This window comes from Bos indicus x Bos taurus, chromosome 4 (genome assembly GCF_003369695.1).
Source record: "Bos indicus x Bos taurus breed Angus x Brahman F1 hybrid chromosome 4, Bos_hybrid_MaternalHap_v2.0, whole genome shotgun sequence".
Classification (NCBI taxonomy): Eukaryota; Metazoa; Chordata; class Mammalia; order Artiodactyla; family Bovidae; genus Bos; species Bos indicus x Bos taurus.
This window is the reverse complement of record NC_040079.1, coordinates 12239314-12257365: the sequence shown is the minus strand read 5'-3', so window position 1 is coordinate 12257365 and position 18052 is coordinate 12239314. Positions and strand designations below refer to the sequence as shown.

The 18052-nt window shown below is 39.5% G+C and overlaps 1 protein-coding gene across 1 annotated transcript; it reads left to right on the top strand.

Moving 5' to 3' along the window:
* Positions 1-8275: 8275 nt before the first annotated feature.
* Positions 8276-9208, top strand: LOC113891791 (olfactory receptor 2A1/2A42-like). Its single transcript, XM_027540274.1, has one exon. It carries the CDS (start codon positions 8276-8278, stop codon positions 9206-9208), a length of 933 nt encoding a protein of 310 aa, XP_027396075.1.
* The last annotated feature ends 8844 nt before the right edge of the window (positions 9209-18052 follow it).

Below are 18052 nucleotides of genomic sequence, written 5' to 3'. Positions count from 1 at the left end.
TTTTGGAATGATACATTTCCCTATTTCCCCATCTATTTGCCACGAAGTGACGGGGTTCGGTATCATAAACATTTATACTTATTATTGTCTTAGTTAAATTTTTTACTTTTTATAATGGTCAAAAGAACATAGAAAACTATGTCCTAATCTGTTGTTTTCACAGTATTTTTGTTTTTCTTTTATGTATTAGTTTCCTGATTTCCACATTTCTCCAGAGCAAATGAACACATAAACCATGTCGTAATCTAGTGTTTTCACAATATTTGGGTTTTTCTTTTATGTGTTGGTTTCCTGATTTCCACATTCCTGCAAGTCATCAAGAACATTAAAAGAAAGAAAGAAAAGTCCCAATATTTATGGATTGCCTAATATGCACCTGGAATTTCACACAATTAGGAGCCAGCTTTGGTATCCTCAGATGTGGGTTTCCTCTCACAGTGGGTCCGTAGAGCAGGAATACAGGTGGACACATTCTCAAAACTTGGTAACTGTGCCCACTTCACCTAAGTTTACATCATGATCCTAGCAAGTTAGGAATCATGCTATGGTGCACTTATTAGTTCTTAAATTGCCTGATTGATTGATGTGAAATTTCAAAAATAGCATTTTAACTCCTTTATGTTCAGTAAAAGAATGCAGCAAAATACAAATAAATATGACAACATCTGAGATACAAAATATTCTCTAACTCCCAGAAGAGGCAGGAGATTGCTAAGGGAAGCTGTCTGGGGGAGGATCCTTTCCTTCACTCCTCTTAGGGACTGGACTCTGAATGGAGATTAGAGATTCTCATAAAATCCTCCCTTAGGTGGCATCTAATAAGTCCCTTGGGACACCTTGCCCCTTTGGACTCCCCAATCCATTCCCTGCCTCCATAACCAGCTCTCAGCAGCATCTCCACACCTTGAGTTGTTACTTGGAATCAGCTGCTTTTTCAGGGTGCTTTCCACCCACCTCTCCTCAACACAAGGGACCCAGATCACACTGGGGAGAAGAGAAGCTGAACTACAGAAGTTAATGCCAGGAGCTTATTCCATGTCACACTGCTTCTGCTTTCTTACGGATTCAGCTGAACCATCTGGAGATTTGAGAACCACAGCAGCGCTGGGATTCATGAAATCCAAATAATGCCAACTATTCAGGGACTGTAAGGAGTGCTGTTTTCTCAGGGATGTGCCCTGGGGCTCTCTGTGTTTCCTAATCTTATCCTGCTGGGGATGAGAAGGGAAACAGAAAAGGAGAGTTGCTCTGTCCCCCTCCCCAGTGGAAGTGGTCATGCGCTACATGTCACAGCCACCCCTTCCAGTGAACCCTCAAGAGCTACAGCCAGGTTGAGCCCATCAGAGAATAAACTTCCTTTTCTGAGGATCTGGTCTCATTTCCAATCCGGAACAGAGGTGAGGGCTCTACAGCTCCCATAGAAGCTCACCAAGGCAGGACCCCATCCAGCCTTCAGGTACTTTCCTCTTCTGAGGTCTTGAGTTCAAATGGGGGTGCTAACCAGGTTGCCTTATTTTATTTTACCATTTATTTCTCTTAGGTCTGCTATGGCATGTGGTTTTTTTTTTTATTATTATTATTAGCTACCATTGTTACCACTACAAGTCTCAGAGAAATAAATATTCTCTGTTAATGCTAAAAATACATGCTCATCATTCATATTCTGTATAAGTAATTAGATGCACATTTTATAAGCCAAATATGCAAAGGTGTTTAGGATTTAGTTATTTTGTGTTATTGGTGGAGAAATATCCATGCGATAAAGATTTACTTGAAAAGAAAGAAGTTTCTGTATTGTGGATTTAAATGGAACATTTGGAAATTTTCCAAGCCAAAGGAAACCATTGTAGGTATATTATGGAAAGGTGTTGCATTTCAGGATTATCAGCATATTGGTTATTGTATAAATTATGCATTTATATTATGGCAGGCATAGTCACAATATATATCAAATCTATGAGAACATATTTATTACAGTGTGTTATGAAGCCAAATGGACACTAAATCCATGTCTTATATTTATCTTTCATTAAATGTAGCATTAAAAACTATCAGGCATCTAGAATGTACTCAATAAATATGAGTAACTTAAATTTTCTGTAGGTTGGAGGATAAGATTTTGTGATGGGGATGGAAAGAGTAAAGAAAGGGACCAAGATGTTAAGAAGTAGAATAGCAAGGAAGGAGAAGAATGAGATCATCAATAATTCTTTACATTTTCTTTTTATAGGATGTTTCCATTTTATGTGCACATTTTTAATATATATCCCCACTCTTTCTCCTGAAGCATATTTTCAATCATTTCTTCACAGAGCCCAGAACCATCAGCCTGCTTCACTATGTACTTCCACAGTACCTGGTATATCGGAAGCAGTCAGTAGTATGATCAATTATTATTAACCTTTAACAGATTCTCAAATAGCCTTTCATTACGGGAAACTGACAGACCTTTGTGCTCAGCAGTAGTTCTTATATCTGGGAAAAGTCACTTATCAGTCCTTAGCCCATACAACAACTTTGCGAAGTCTTGGCTTAGCCCTACATAAGCACTAAGATGAATTAGCTTTCAGTTATTTCTTATTATGTGCAAGTAAACACCCTCACAGTTCAACTGAGCTGTGGATAAACATGGGTGATCATCTTAGGAGTTCTTCTTCACACATGCCTACTACTTGAGAAAAGAACTTTCCAGCTCCCTATTGCTTCAAGATTTATGTTTTAGGATACAGGTTTCATCAGGTTCTGATGTTTTATTTATATATGAAATGATTTCCTTCTTAAATATTTACTTTAGAACTTTAGAGTTGCCTGATTATTTATTAACCAGATAATAATTTGCCATTTTTTAACTCTGGAACCGTACATATATGAATTAATAGACATCACTATGCTTATAAGGTACACTTGGAACTATGATACTTCCCCTTTTACCCCACCAGAAGTTTAAGCTTAATCTGTTTGCATTCCATTTGACTGTTTTTAACTAATATTAGATATGTAGGTAGCAAATAAAAATAAGAAAAAATAAAGAAGTCTATCCAAAGTTTAATTACTTAAAACAATTTATAAATTCTTTAGTTATTCTTATTAACATTTTAAAATCCTATTTTAGTCCAAATCATCAGAGTGAAATTCTTTTGAATTTCTATACTTTGTTTGGGACTAATGAGCTGAACTTGAAATAGTCATAGTAGAACGTATTTTAAAAGACACCAGACCTGAGATAAGGACATCACAATGTAGATGTTTACTCATTTGTTTATTAACTGCCAGGGGTATAAAAATGAACAAGCCTATTGCTGTGCTTTAAAATAAATCAAATCTGAAATAAATATGGCTGCTGTGCTTAAAAGAATATACACGCACTCTGACCTTTTTCATCTGTCTTTCAATTGCACTAAAAAAAATCATGATTTGTACTGTATTTCTTTTTCCATTTATATTTTCCTGTGAAGGAAAATTGGAAAAGGAAATTGCTGTTTTAGGAGGGGATGGATTCAAATATATTGTATATCTTTCACAGTCAAATATTCTTACATGTTTTATGTGCTTAAAACATACAGAAACTTTGTTACGCATAGAAATGTATAATATTAACCTAAAGCCAAATAATCCCTGGTAATATATAACGACTTTTTACTGTATCAGTTAGGTTACTTTTGTGTCCAGGCAATGTGACAACTTATGAATAATGTTTAGGAGGAAACAGACATCTCATCTGTTAGGAAGGGATCCATTTCTTTCCAAGTTTTGCTTTAGTGAGGTTACCTTGGTCTGGGGTCTAGTCCTCACTTTTTAGATCCAGCTTTGGAAAGTGTTCAGGAACTACATCATGCTATGTAAACCACAGTTGGATAAAGCATAAGCCAGAACATCTAAATGTTCATTCATTTAGAATTTGAAATGCAATTGCATAATAAGCAAACAACTTTGCTGATTGATGCCTTCATCTTATTCCCTGGTCAGCTGGTAAAGAATCCACCTGCAATGTGGAAGACCCGGGTTTGATCCCTGGCTTGGGAAGATCCCCTGGAGAAGGGAAAGGCTTCCCACTCCAGTATTCTGGCCTGGAGAATTCCATGGACTGAATTCCATGGGGTCCATGGGGTCATAAAGAGTCGGACACAACTGAGCATTCTCTTAAGTGTTAAGTCTTAAGTTAAATGGTGAATTGGTGAACACAAAATCAGAGCAGAAGGGCTAGTCAGGGAGCTTACTGACTAGCGTTATTGAGTACTGGTCATCCAAGCCATCCATCTAGACTGTGGACATAGAATTGCCTGATGCATAGAATCCTGTGTCAACTGGTCAGGCTTCCCCTTCCCTGAAGGTCTTTAAGACGCACAGACAGTGCTGCCTCTCTGACCTTATGTCTGTGCTCTGTACTGAGCAGCTCCTTTCTTTCACCCAGTCTTTCTCTAACAGGTAACTCACTCAACTGAGTACATTTGGGTTCAAGCGCATCTTTCTGTCCTGTCTCCCTGATACTGTTTCAAAGCACCTTAGGTGGACTTCTGGAGATTCCCAAAACTCTTAAGTCACGTGTTTCTTGATATTATCTTGTTTTTAACCTATGGGTTCTTATTCTCATCACTTCGGTTTATGTTTCCAAGTTTCTCTCTCAAAATTCAATTCTGTCTCTTACATCCATGTTGATATCTCCACAGGTATTGATGACAGCTAAATTAGGCGTGGCCAAAAACAGCACCTTTTTCAACACTAATCCTAAAAGTGTAGCTAAACCTCAAGTTACTTGTTTTTGCAATGGCACTGACAAATGTTTGCACTAGAAATAATGTTGAATTTTGACATAGTTTATAGAGGAAACTATCATCCAAGATACAAGGTAGGAAAAAAAAGTTTAATTTACCAAACCACAAATTCATAGACTAGATATCTTAGCACTAACATACTAATGCTGCCATTTGTCAAGAGGCAAGCTGAATTTATCATTGTTTCTGTTAGATACTTATAAAATATGTATTAATCCTTACTGCTGATTTCAGTCACTATTTTTTTTGTTTAAATGGTAATATGTTTTGGATTTCAGATATAAAACATTTCCCAAATATGAAGGATTGAATCAATAGTAAGATGGGTCTAGTTCCTGATTCTAGGCTATGATCAATCTTATTCTCTTTTAAAAACTGTTTTCCAGTTTTATTGAGATATCATTAACATACAGTATTATTTAAATTTAAGGTACACACTGTAATGATTTGAGTTGCAAATATTATACAATGATCACCACAATAAATCTAGTAAATATCTATCATCAGATCAGATCAGTCGCTCAGTTGTGTCCGACTCTTCTCGACCCCATGAATTGCAGCATGCCAGGCCTCCCTGTCCATCACCAACTCCCAGAGTTCATTGAGACTCACGTCCATCAAGTCAGTGATGCCATCCAGCCATCTCATCCTCTGTCGTCCCCTTCTCCTCCTGCCCCCAATCCCTCCCAGCATCAGAGTCTTTTCCAATGAGTCAACTCTTTGCATGAGGTGGCCAAAGTACTGGAGTTTCAGCTTCAGCATCATTCCTTCCAAAGAAATCCCAGGGCTGATCTCCTTCAGAATGGACTGGTTGGATCTCCTTGCAGTCCAAGGGACTCTCAAGAGTCTTCTCCAACACCACAGTTCTATCATAGCATATAGTTAATTGGTACTCTAGCATAAAAGTTTGTTTATTTTAAAACTAAAAAATGAATTTAAAAATCCATCTCACATATTGATAACCATAAAAAGAGAAACTGCTTTTTTTTTTTCTTGTGGTTAGAAGTCATAGGATCATTACTCTCTTACACCTTTTAAATATACCATAGAGTAATGTTAATTATATTCATTGTGTTAGCTATAGTCACTAGTACTTATTTACCTTATAACTAGAACTTTGTCCCTCTTGAATATGTTCATCTAGTTTCTGCTCCATACGTACCCTTCAATCCTTAACCACAAATTTAATCCCTGTCTATAAGTTTGGTGTTTGGTTTTTAGCTCCCACATATATATGAGATCATGCAGTATTTGTCTTTCTCTGTCTCATTTATCTCACTAAGCAGAATGCCCTCCAGGTCCGTTCATGTCACAAATGTCAAGACTCCCTTGTTTTTGTGGCTGAACGCACACACACTCTCCACTTCTTATCCTCTCATCTGCTGGTGAACACTTAGGTGGTTTCCTTTTCTTGACTATTGTGAGTAATGCTGGTATGAACATGGGGCCACAGATAACTTTTTGAGTTAGTGTTTATTTTTCCTTCAGATAAATGCCTGGGAGAAATTGCTAGATCATATGGTAATTCCATTTTTATTTTCAGGGAAAACTTCCATATTGTTTTTCACATTAACTGTAACAATTTTCACTTCCACCAACAGTGTAAAAGGGTTCCCTTTTCTTCACATCTTTGTCAACATTTGTCATCTCTTATCTTTTTGATCATAACCATTCTAACAGGCATGATGTGATAGGTCACTGTGATATTGATTTGCATTTGTCTGATATTTAGTGATACTGAGTAACTTGTCAGGTGCCTTTGGTTATCTGTATGTATTCTTTGAGTAAATGTCCATTCAGATTGTTTATTCACATTTAGATTGGATCATTGGCAACAAAGGTCCATCTAGTCATGGCTATGGTTTTTCCAGTAGTCATGTATGGATGTGAGAGTTGGACTATAAAGAAAGCTGAGTGCCGAAGAGTTGATGCTTTTGAACTGTAATATTGGAGAAGACTCTTAAGAGTCTCTTGAACTGCAAGGAGATCCAACCAGTCATCCTAGGAGATCAGTCCTGAGATCATTGGAAGGACTGATGTTGAAGCTGAAACTCCAATACTTCGGCCACCTGATGTGAAGAGCTGACTCATTTGAGAAGACCCTGATGCTGGGAAAGATTGAAGGCAGGAGGAGAAGGGGATGACGAGGATGAGATGGTTGGATGGCATCACCAACTCAATGGACATGAGTTTGGGTAGGCTCCTGGAGTTGGTGATGGACAGGGAGGCCTGGCGTGCTGCAGTTCATGGGGTCACAAAGAGTTGGACATGACTGAGCAACTGAACTGATTGGCTTTTTTGCTGCTGAGTTGTATGGGTTTTTTAAAATATATATTTTGAATATTAACCTCTTGTTCAATATATATGGTTTCCAAGTATCTTTTCCCATGCCTTATGTTGTCTTTTCATTGTGTTAATTTTTTTTTATTTCTTTGCCATGCAGAACCTTTTTAGTTGAGGTAGTTCCACTTGTTTATTTTTTATTTTGTTAGATGTTATGTCAAAAAATTCATTTCCAAGAGCCAGGTCAAGGATCATTTATTTTATGTTTTATTTATTTCTTTGTAGTTTCAGTTCTTTTGTTTAAGACTTTAATCCACTGTGTGCTAATTTTTGTGAGTGGTGTAAGATAGGAGTCTAATTTCATTCTTTTATATATGAATATCCAATGTGCACATTTACTAAAGAGACTGTCCTTTCTCCACTGAGTATTCTTGGCTCCCTTGTTAAATATTAGTTGAACATATTTGCAGGGATTTATTTCTGTGCCCTGAATCCTGTTTAATTGGCCTGTGTTTCTGTTTTTAGGCCAGCAACGTATTGTTTTGACTGCTGTAACTTTGTAATACAGCTCGAGATCTAGAAGTAGAAAGCCTTAAGCTTTGATCTTCTTTCTCAGGATTGCCTTGGCTATTCTGGGATTTTGGCAATTCCTTTAAAATCTAGGATTATTTTTCTAGTTCTGTTAGAAATACCATGGGAATTTTGATAGGGGTTCCATTGAATCCATCTATGGCTCTTGTCAGCATGTACTAATTCTTCCAATCTGTGAACATGGGATTTAAATACCAATTACTTCTGATTCTTTCTACTACCGGGTAGTTCTCCCACTGATTTGGACATAAGCAGCTCTTAGACAATCCATATTTCATGATTGTTTTCTTGTAATCTGGTTTGATATTTCTTAATTTCAGGACAATGTCAGTGGCTCTAGGTAAGTCTTTTGATGACATATTTCTCTTCTGTAAAATTGAATATTAGATAGAAAATTTAGTTTATTGAACACTTAACTTTATTTAGATAGATAAGTCTGTCTGTCTTTCTTTTTTTGCTTCCTTCTTCCTTCCTTTCCCCTTCCCTAACCTTTCTATTCTTTCTTTCCTTATTTATAATTCAATGAGTTCTTAAAGATGTTTATTAATAGTTATCCATATACCAAAAATATATGAAGTATTAAATAAAATAGATGTCACATAGCTGTCTGGTTCTCTCTTAATAGTGAAATGGAGAAAAATCAGACGATGGTTACAGAGTTCATCCTACTAGGATTTTGTCTTGGTCCAAGGATCCACTTATTCCCTTTTGGGCTCTTCTCCCTGTTCTATGTCCTCACCCTGCTGGGGAACGGGGTCATCCTGGGGCTCACCTCACTGGACCCCAGACTGCACACCCCCATGTACTTCTTCCTCTCACACCTGGCCATCGCTGACATGGCCTACGCCTGCAGCATGGTGCCCCAGATGCTGGTCAACCTCCTGAGTCCAGCCAAGCCCATCTCCTTTGCTGGCTGCATCACACAGACCTTTCTCTTTTTGAGTTTCGCTCATACCGAATGTCTGCTCCTGGTGGTGATGTCCTATGATTGGTGTGTGGCCATCTGCCACCCACTCCGGTATTCTGTCATTGTGAGCTGCAGAGTTGGCATCAGCCTGGTGGGGACTTCCTGGGCATGTGGCTCCCTCCTGGCCCTGGTCCACGTGGGTCTTGTCCTGAGGCTGCCCTACTGTGGGCCTCATGAAATCAACTACTTCTTCTGTGAAATCCTGTCTGTCCTCAAGCTGGCCTGTGCTGACACTAAGCTCAACCAACTTGTCATTTTTGCTGCTTCTGTGTTTGTCTTCGTCGGGCCCCTCTGCCTGCTGCTGGGCTCCTATGCGCACATCCTGGCCGCTATCCTGAGGATCCAGTCAGCTGAGGGCTGCAGGAAGGCCTTCTCCACTTGCGCCTCCCACCTCTGCATGGTCGGGCTCTTCTTTGGCAGTGCCATCATCATGTCCATGGCCCCCAAGTCCCTCCACCCTGAGAAGCAGCAGAAGAACCTTTTTCTGTTTTATAGTCTTCTCAACCCCATGATGAACCTGCTGATCTACAGCCTTAGGAACAAAGAGGTCAAGGGTGCCCTGAGGAGAGCACTGTTCAAGGAGAGTCATTTCTAACTGGTGACATTTGAATCCAAAAAAGTTCTCTGCTCTCTTATGTACGCCTTGATGACACAAGAATAAGGCTTCTTTCTTCCTTTGAAGGAAAATTTTTAGCTATACTGCATTCATTGATTTTTCTTTCAGATGTGATTTTATTGTTACTGTTAAGTCACTAAGCATGTTCCGTGAATTCCATGAACTGCACTCCAGGCTTCCCTGTCTTTCATTATCTCCCAGAGTTTGCTCAAACTCATATTCATTGAGTCAGTGATGCTATCCCACCATCTCATCTCTGTCCCCCACTTCTCCTGTCCTCAGTCTTTCCCAGCATCAGAGTCTTCCAATGAGTCAGCTCTTCACATCAGGTGGCCAAAGTATTGGAGTTTCAACTTCAGCATCAGTGCTTCCAGTCAATATTCAAGGTTGATTTCCTTTGGGATTTACTGGTTTGATCTCCTTGCAGTCCAAGGGACTCTCCAGAGTTTTATCTAGTAACACACTTCAAAAATATCAGTTCTTTGGCAGTCACCCTTCTTTATGGTTTAACTTTCATATCAGTACATGACTACTGGAAAACCCATAGCTTGGATTATACTATGATTTTTGGTTTGATTGCTCTGAATTTAATATTTCTGAAATTAACATTTATTTAAATTGATTTCCTGAGTCTACACAGTTGAATACATTCTTTATGCTTTCCTGCCCAATTGTATAGGTCACAAGATTTGAAAGAAAATAGAAAGTTATAAAGGGAAGTGATCTTCAAAAGCCTAGAAGCACACTTGTCCACTCTCAAAAACTGCACTCCCCCTGCTCAAGAGTAAGTCAGAGATGTCTAGCTAGTTCTGCTCCATAATGCTGAAAAATCTCATATGAAAATTGTTGAGTCATATTAGAGAGCAGGCTGATTAAAGGAACATAATTAATACCAGGTATTTTGGAGATCCAAACCAGTCAATCCAAAAGGAATTGGACTGCAAGGAGATCCAACTAGTCAATCCTAAAGGAAATCAGTCCTGAATACTCATTGGAAGGACTGATGCTGAAGCTAAAACTCCAATACTTTGGCTACCTGATGTGAAGAACTGACTCCTTGGGAAAGACCCTGATGCTGGGAAAGATTGAAGGCAGGAGAAAGGGACAACAGAGGATGAGATGGTTGGATCGAATCACCTACATGATGGACATGAGTTTGAGCAAGCTCTGGGAGTTAGTGATGGACAGGGAAGCCTGGTGTGCTGCAGTCCATGGGGTCACAAAGAGTCAAACACGACTGAGCGACTAAACTGAACTGAACTGATTTTGGAGAAAGCAGGGAAGATAAAGGAAAAGCTTGCTGATGGGGTGGAAATAGTATGTTGTTTATAGCTTTGGGGGTAAACTGATTAGCTCATGGCTACTAAAAGAATAAAACTAGGTGGAAAATGGGTACAAACAAATATTTTCTGTTGTTTTTTAGATTCCCAGAAAATTTTGTGTGTTGAATGTAAGTTATGTAGATGTACAGACTGTCTCTGTATATTATTTTCTAGTATCTTTTCAACAGCAATTTCATAGGAAATTTTACCTGATAGTATAAGTGGCTAGTATGGTATGACTGGCTCTTCTGCCTTGTGGTAATTAATTCTGTTTACAAACCCAGTCGTCAGAGTTGAGTCCCATATGTTTGAAATAATTTTTTTCAGAGTGTTACTTTTACATCCACTTTATAACTTGCCCTGAGACAAGGGTGGCCACTTTCCTCCAGACTCTTCCTCAATTTCACAGTAACAGTGAACAGGAGGGTTGTTCAGTAGAATAAGGGTGTGTCCTTCATTTGGGGTTTAGTAACTTCTCAACCCTACTCTTAATCACTGTGAGTGGGCAACAGTGCTTACTGAATGTAGAAACAAAATGGGTTTTTACAATAAGAGTTAAGGTTTGAATTAATCACTCAGTGCTGTACACTTCATACTTATATTGATCATTTACATGGATCATCTCGTTCAGTCATCATAACATATCCCAGAAGAGGGTCCTATTATTGGTCTATTTTATGTATGCATGTACCAGAAAAACAGTGTCAGACTTTAACCTGGACAGTCTGACTCCCAAGCCTTGTGTACTTAACCATAACAATGTCATAGGTCAATATCATTGTAATTCAATAAAGAAGAAGTCTAGGATATCTCAAGGAAGAATATGTTAACTGAAGAAGTATCTCTGCACTGTCTCACATATGCAAAGTGAGCTACTCTTTGCTCTCCAATGCCTGGAAGATCAGAGACTGTTTATGAGAGGTCGGTTGTTCTGGACAGTAAAACCTATGGACAGAGTTGCAAAAGGTATTGCACTTCTAGAGGAATAAAAACTATGAAGAAGGTAAGAATTAAGTCTACTCTCACTGAGATTGGTGATTTAGTTCAGCTAAGATCAAAAGCTGTTGTTCAAGCTGGTTTTAGAAGAGGCAGAGGAACCAGAGATCAAATTGCAAACATCCGCTGGATCATGGAAAAAGCAAGAGAGTTCCAGAAAAACATCTATTTCTGCTTTATTGACTATGCCAAAGCCTTTGACTGTGTGGATCACAATAAACTGTGGAAAATTCTGAAAGAGATGTAAATACCAGACCACCTGACCTGCCTCTTGAGAAACCTATATGCAAGTCAGGAAGCCACAGCTAGAACTGGACATGGAACAACAGACTGGTTCCAAATAGGAAAAGGAGTACATCAAGGCTGTATATTGTCATCCTGCTTATGCAACTTCTATGCAGAGTACATCATGAGAAATGCTGGACTGGAAGAAACACAAGCTGGAATCAAGATTGCCAGGAGAAATATCAATAACCTCAGATATGCAGATGACACCACCCTTATGGCAGAAAGTGAAGAGGAACTAAAAAGCCTCTTGATGAAAGTGAAAGAGGAGAGTGAAAAAGTTGGCTTAAAGCTTAACATTCAGAAAACTAAGATCATGGCATCTGGTCCTATCACTTCAAGGGAAATAGATAGGGAAACAGTGGAAACAGTGTCAGACTTTATCTTTTTGGGCTTCAAAATCACTGCAGATGGTGACTGCAGCCATGAAATTAAAAGACCCTTTCTCCTTGGAAGAAAAGTTATGACCAACCTAGATAGCATATTGAAAAGCAGAGACATTACTTTGCCAACAAAGGTCCATCTAGTCAAGGCTATGGTTTTTCCAGTGGTCATTTATGGATGTGAGAGTTGGACTGTGAAGAAAGCTGAGCACCAAAGAATTGATGCTTTTGAATTGTGGTGTTGGAGAAGACTCTTGAGAGTCCCTTGGACTGCAAGGAGATCCAACCAGTCCATTCTGAAGGAGATCAGCCCTGGGTGTTCTTTGGAAGGAATGATGCTAAAGCTGAAACTCCAGTACTTTGGCCACCTCATACCAAGAGTTTACTCATTGGAAAAGACTCTGATGCTGGGAGGGATTAGGGGCAGGAGGAGAAGGGGATGACAGAGGATGAGATGGCTGGATGGCATCACCGACTCGATGGACGTGAGTTTGAGTGAACTCCGGGAGATGGTGACAGACAGGGAGGCCTGGCGTGCTGCTATTCATGGGGTCGCAAAGAGTCGGACACGACTGAGTGACTGAACTAAACTGAAGATCAAAAGTCATCACAAAGACATCAACACCCTCTGTCTTTCTCTCTCTCTATCTCTATCTCTGATTTTGTCTCTCTGTTTCTCTCACTACAGGCCAGGCACTGCACTTTACAAGAATTATTTCATTTCATCCTCAAAATAGCCCTTTGAGGCAAGAGACAATCCCCATTTTACACATAAGGAAATGGAGGCAGAGGGACTAACTCACCCAGTTCACAGCGAATGACAATCCAGTTCAGGATTGTACTAAGGCAGTCTGATTCTTGACCCTATAATCATTACCACTGGGTAATGGCCTCTTTAGAGCATACCTATGGGAGAAGGCAATGGCACCCCACTCCAGTACTCTTGCCTGGAAAACCCCATGGACGGAGGAGTCATGTCTGACTCAGCGACTTCACTTTCACTTTTCACTTTCATGCACTGGAGAAGGAAATGGCAACCTACTCCAGTGTTCTTACCTGGAGAATCCCAGGGACAGGGGAGCCTGTTGGGCTGCCGTTTATGGGGTCACACAGAGTCGGACATGACTGACACGACTTAGCAGCAGCATGGGTAAAAATCAGGGAAATCGAGAGGCTGAATCAAAGCAAGTGACTCAAACCAGTGAGGGCACTGGGCTTTCGAAAGAAAGGACTTGCATTTGCTAGAGATAGCAGCTTTACTCCAAAGTGAGATGTGAACAGTGGGTGTAGTAACAAGGAAGAACTGTGGCTCAGAGGGTCACAGAAGGGTCAGAGAAGGAGGCGGTTCTCTGGAAATGAGCTGATAAGTGAAAGAGAACCAGTGCAAGAGAAGACTGATGCCACAGTTTCTCACTGGTTCCTCACCAGCAGAGGACAGGCAGAATGGATGTTTGATAGTATTTTGTCTAAAAAGAGCCTTTTCCCAAGACAAAGGAATCCAGATTTCATTTGTGGCATTCCCAGTGGTTAAAAGGGTGGTATTTACAGAACCTTGCTCAGGTAGGTATCACGTTTCACCTGTAAGATGAAGAGCTCCCCAAGGGCAGGAACTGGACTCTGCTTATCACTTTTCACCAGCACTAGCACACTGCCTAGCACAGAGTGAGTACTCTACAATCGCCGTTCATGTGAATTTATAAGCCTTATCAGTTAACGATTTACACATAATTTTCAGTGTTAAACTATCTTCTCTTTTTTTTTTTACATTTTAAAATTGTTCTTATTTGCAGAACATAGTATGTAGAAAATAATTATAGCTAAAATGTATTTAGTACTGCCTGTGTACCAAACACCATATTAAAATCTTTAGATAGTAATCATCACATCAAATTGTGAAGTAAGTACTAAGTGTATCTCAGTTATAAAAATTGAAGTTTAGAGAGTCAACACATTCATTGTCACTAAAAATCAAAAAGTGAAATCAGAATTCAAATTGAGTCAATCCGATCTAGAGGAGGGGCACAGTGGTAAAGAATCTGCCTGCCAAGGCAGGAGATGCAAGGTCAATACCTGGGTTGGGAAGACCCCCTGGAGAAGGAAATGGCAACCCACTCCAGTCTTCTTGCCTGGAGAATCCCATGGGCAGATGAGCCTGGTGGGCTACATTCCAGGAATTTGCAAAGTGTTGGACATGACTGAGCAACTGAGCACACACAATCTAGATTAATTGCAAACCATTCTTTTGTAAGGGACCTTCTGATATTTACATCTTCAATGGCTTTACCAGTCCTGTTCTATAGTAGACACTCAGTAAATGACTAAATAAAATATGATCATTTAGTCAAAACTCCTATCCAAAAAAAGGTAAGTACCTCCATAAAACATGGCAACCATTAATCTTTCAAAGTTAGACATCTTACTGACCATTAAATAATTTTAGTTCCATATTCACTTTGTTCTTGCAAAAGTTTCTTATGGGAAGAATATTAATAATTACAACCCATTTGCCAGTGATTCAGGGCTATTGCCAATACATTAAGATTGCCTAATTTAAAAAGAGCTGTGTATATTCACTTCTATCATGTAGAACAAAGGTTATGTCCCTTTCAAAAAGAGCACGCCAAATAGCTAAACCAGGATGGTGCTTGTACTAGCACAGTAGATACATAGAATGTGTTAACCCTTCTGTGTCTTGTGTGATATGGTGAAGAATTAGAGGCTATTACTACTGTAGGTGATAGGGATGGGATGTGGGGTGGAAACAAGTTCAGAAGCCACTAGAAATTGCAAAGCCTCAGTGTCCTTGGCATATCACATGGGCACTGCCAACTACTGACCGATAGGACACTGTTCATTGCTAGGTATATAGATTTGTGCTTCTCTGGTGTCAATGTTGATACAAGTCATCTGTTGTGGTTCAGGTGCTCAGTCATGTCCAACACTTTGTGACCCCATGGAGTGCAGCATGCCAGGCTTCCATGTCCTTCACCATCTCCCAGAGCTTGCTCACTCATGTCCATTACGTTGGTAATGTCATCCAACCATCTCATCCTCTGTTGTCCCCTTCTCCTCCTACCTTCAGTCTTTCCCAACATCAGCATCTTTTCAAATGAGTCAGTTCTTCACATCAGGTGGCCAAAGTATTGGAACTTCAGCTTCAGCATCAGTCCTTCCAATGAATATTCAGAGTTGATTTCCTTTGGAATTGACTGGTTGGATCTCCCTGAAGTCCAAGGGACTGTCAAGAATCTTGTCCAACACCACAGTTAAAAAGCATCAGTTCTTCGGTGCTCAGCCTTCTTTACGGTTGAACTCTTACATCAGTACCTGACTACTAGAAAAACCATAACTTTGACTAGACAGACCTTTTCCAGCAAAATATTTCTGTTTTTGAATATGATGTATAGGTTTGTCATAGCTTTTCTTCCAAGGAGAAAACCTCTTTTAATTTCATGGCTGCAGTCAGCATACACCATGATTTTGGAACCCAAGTGTATAAACTCTGTCACTGTTTCCATTGTTTCCCCATCTATTGCCATGAAATTATGGGACTGGATGGCATGGACTTAGTTATTTGAAAGTTGAGTTTTAAGCCAGCTTTTTCACTCTCTTCATCAAGAGGCTCTTTAGTTCCTCTTTGCTTTCTGCCATAAGGTTGGTGCCATCTGCATATCTGAGGTTACTCATGTTTCTCCCGGCAATTTTGATTCCAGTTTGTGCTTCATCCAGCCCAGCATTTTGAACGATGTACCCTACATATAAGTTAAATATACAGCCTTGACATATACTCCTTGACAAGAAGTCTGAGCATCTTGAATAAATACTGGTTCTGATTCAGCACGTGTGAATGTGATGGGCAGAGATTGCATTTCTGACAACCTCTCCTATCTTGCTGATGGTGCTGATCTACAGACCACTTTGAATATTTATGATATGGAGAAGCTTTGGTAAATCTATGGTTCCTAGGAGGAAGAGGGAGAAAAATGAAAGAAGAGATCGAAGATGGTCTCACAGGATGTTATGGTTGTGGTGCTTTATCACAGATTACAGGGAAGACATCATTTGCCTTGCTTTCTTGATGAACTTTGACGAGAGCTCTGGGCTCATTTTGGTCTAGTTCATTTGTTTTATTTTTTGCTTGTTCTCTGTTGTTTGTTTTTAATTTGGGTAACTGTTTTAGGCCAGGGAGCAAGGTGCATCATTGAGCATAGTCTGGTTTAGTCCTCAGAGGCCTGACTCACAGCCAGGACATCTAGCTTCTTATGCCGATTCTACCAGGCCACTGTGTGCCTTTCAGAAAGTCACTTAATTGCCATGGACATCGGTTTCCCACTGTAAGATGAAATGTTGGACCAGATGATCTATAAGTTCCTCCCAGATCTCTAATTTTATGCCTTTCTGCTAGCTTTCTAGAATGGTTTTTTTTTCTTTTACATGAAAACAAAATAAAGTCAATTATCTTGAGAATTGAATAAATTTAATTCCTGAGCTGTACACATAGTAGAAGTTCAAAAGTAACCACCAACTTAAGAATACTAATACATATCTAAGAACTATGAATGGCATAATGTGTGGAGAATTAAGATATAAGATATTCCACATGAACTGTCCTCCCTAAGAAAAAAGGATTTTGATAGTCTGTTTACAAAGGATTAAAATATCATTTATTTGCAAAGCATCCCAGATCTCTAAGTCTGCTGATGTTGCATCACAAATATTAATAGTTTGCATTATTTGAGTGCTTATTCCATATCAAGTACTGTTCTATGAGGACACAGCCATTAATACCAACCTAATCTTCACAACAATTGCCGGAGGAAGGTGTTACTACTATATTCAGTTTATACTTTGAAAAGAATCAAGGCACAGAGAAGTTCAGTACCCCTCAGGGATCACATGGTTACCGAGTGGCAGAGTAGGACTCACCCAGATCCTCCAAAGGCAGTGACTGTGTCTGTAAAGTAAGAGGCTGGGGGATGCAGCCGTGTGCTGGCAGTTATACCCCAGAGACAACTGCATAAGGAAGAAACTCACACATCTTCTACAGAGCTGTCTTAGTTAAGGGAAGTGCTGTGCTGTGCTGTGCTGTACTTAGTCACTCAGCCGTGTCCAACTCTGCAACACCACGGACTGTGGCCCACCAGGCTCTGTCTGTGGGGATTTTCTAGGCAAGAATACTGGAGTGGGTTGCCATGCCCCCCTCCAGGGGATCTTCCCAACCCAGGTCTCCCATATTGCAGGTGGATTATTTACCATCTGAGCCTAAGGTAACACTAGCAGCTGACATTAAAAAAACAAAAACCTATCAATAGTCTTAGTAAATTTGGCCTCTTCCTTCTCTGTTGTTAAGGATCCCAAACAAATTCTGTCCCTTTAATTCATGATTACTTAAGAAATATACTTCGGAGCATTGTCATTTTCATTCTTTGCCATCCGTTTCTGTCGCATTCCCAAAGATAGATTCACTGGTGTCTTGGGTAGTTTTCACAATTTAGTTCCTGCTCTTTTACAGATATACTTTGAAAGGCAATGGAATCCACCCATTTTATGCTGACCTTTATCTGTATGGTGTTCAAGTGAACTCTAAAATCGAATGCCAGCAGTATATTTATTGTAGGCATCAAATTATAAATGTATAAGCTTTATAAATCACATTATAAAATTATAAATGTCTAATGAAATCAATGCCCAATGCTAACAAATAATGTAAATGTTTTCATTTCACCTAATACTGACTGTGTTGCTGTCTGCTGAGTTCTATCATACACTTACATCATTTTTACTCTCTTTAAAGAGTAAACACTATAAAGATAGTTACTACAGCTTAATTTTAACAG

Bases quoted from the DNA above. Each gene is read 5' to 3' on its own strand.
- LOC113891791 (XM_027540274.1), top strand. From the start codon at position 8,276: ATGGAGAAAAATCAGACGATGGTTACAGAGTTCATCCTACTAGGATTT.